Genomic DNA, 1,073 nt, shown 5'->3' with positions numbered 1-1,073 from the left:
CAGTAAATCTGGGGGTTCGAGTCAGTTTGGGGCTTCACCCCATTCCCGTGAAGACCCGCCCCCTGAAGAAGATACCGTCTCTCCCAAGTTCTCTGGTCTAAAAGAGCTTGCTAGGCCGAAGCCCGCACATTAGCAAAAGGCACAGTCCTGAATAGTTTTAAAAAAGACAACGTTGGGGCTGGGGATTTAGCTAAGCGGCAAAGCGCTGCCTGGCAAGCGCAAGGTCGTGAGTTCAATTCCTGGTACCGGAAGAAAAACAAAAACAAAAACAAACAAACAAAAAGATGTTAAGCTCTTTAAACAGAGAGGGAAGGCTTTATTCCAGCTATACATGCGCCAACCTCACTGTCTACTGCTGTGTCTGGCAGTTCTTGTCCTGTGACCCGGCTGGCCTGCACATTCATCTCTGGTTCTTCTTCTGCACGTTGTACACAAGCGAAGGTGGTCTCCTGGTTTTGTAGGCCACGCTTCTCCGGATGCGCTCTCCCTTGATGTTAGCGATGTAGGGCAGGAGCGGAGGCCGGACAGTCATAGCTGTCCCCCGGGGCACGTAGCCTCGGAGACGCAGTCTGTCCTGAAGACTAGGCGTCACTGCAACCCAACCTGCAAGGCAGGTGACAGACACGGAAGGCTGTCAGCAACCATCTCAGGAGAGCACCAGCGCACAGAGAAACAAGTGCAAAAACCTGAAATGAATCAACGGAGCAAAGACAGCACCAAAGCAAAACTGCTTTCACTGTATTTTTAGAAAAGCATACAGTGCCTTCCTGAGAAGTACAAACTTATTTTTAGAATAAGCTGCCTTTTATGAGTAAAGTGATACATATTCCTTAAAATAAGGCATCTTTCTATGAAAACACACAAGTTGGTAAGGCTACTTTATTTATTTATTTGTTTGTTGGTCTTTTTGAGACAGGGTCTCACTATGCAGTTCAGGCTGGTGTTGACTTCACTTTGTAGCCCAGGCTCATCTTGAACTTGCATTGATCCTCCTGCCTCAGCCTCCTGAATGCTGGGATTACAGGGTAGCATGCCTGGCCTTTCATTTGTTTTTTAAAAAGGTGCTTAAACTG

General features: G+C 47.5%; 1 protein-coding gene across 1 annotated transcript in view; it reads right to left on the bottom strand.

The window, feature by feature from the left end:
• Window positions 1-287: 287 nt before the first annotated feature.
• The window catches only part of Noa1 (nitric oxide associated 1), a gene marked incomplete in the record, with an annotated part of 13,777 nt that continues 12,991 nt past the window's right edge, over window positions 288-1,073 (bottom strand). Inside the window, 1 exon segment of the mRNA XM_013518519.1 lies at window positions 288-603. Within this exon segment, the coding sequence (XP_013373973.1) occupies window positions 401-603 (203 nt within the window).

The sequence above is a fragment of the Chinchilla lanigera genome, unplaced genomic scaffold (assembly GCF_000276665.1).
Source record: "Chinchilla lanigera isolate Chin_1 unplaced genomic scaffold, ChiLan1.0 scaffold00046, whole genome shotgun sequence".
NCBI classification, from domain to species: Eukaryota; Metazoa; Chordata; class Mammalia; order Rodentia; family Chinchillidae; genus Chinchilla; species Chinchilla lanigera.
This window is presented reverse-complemented; position numbering and strand designations above follow the sequence as displayed.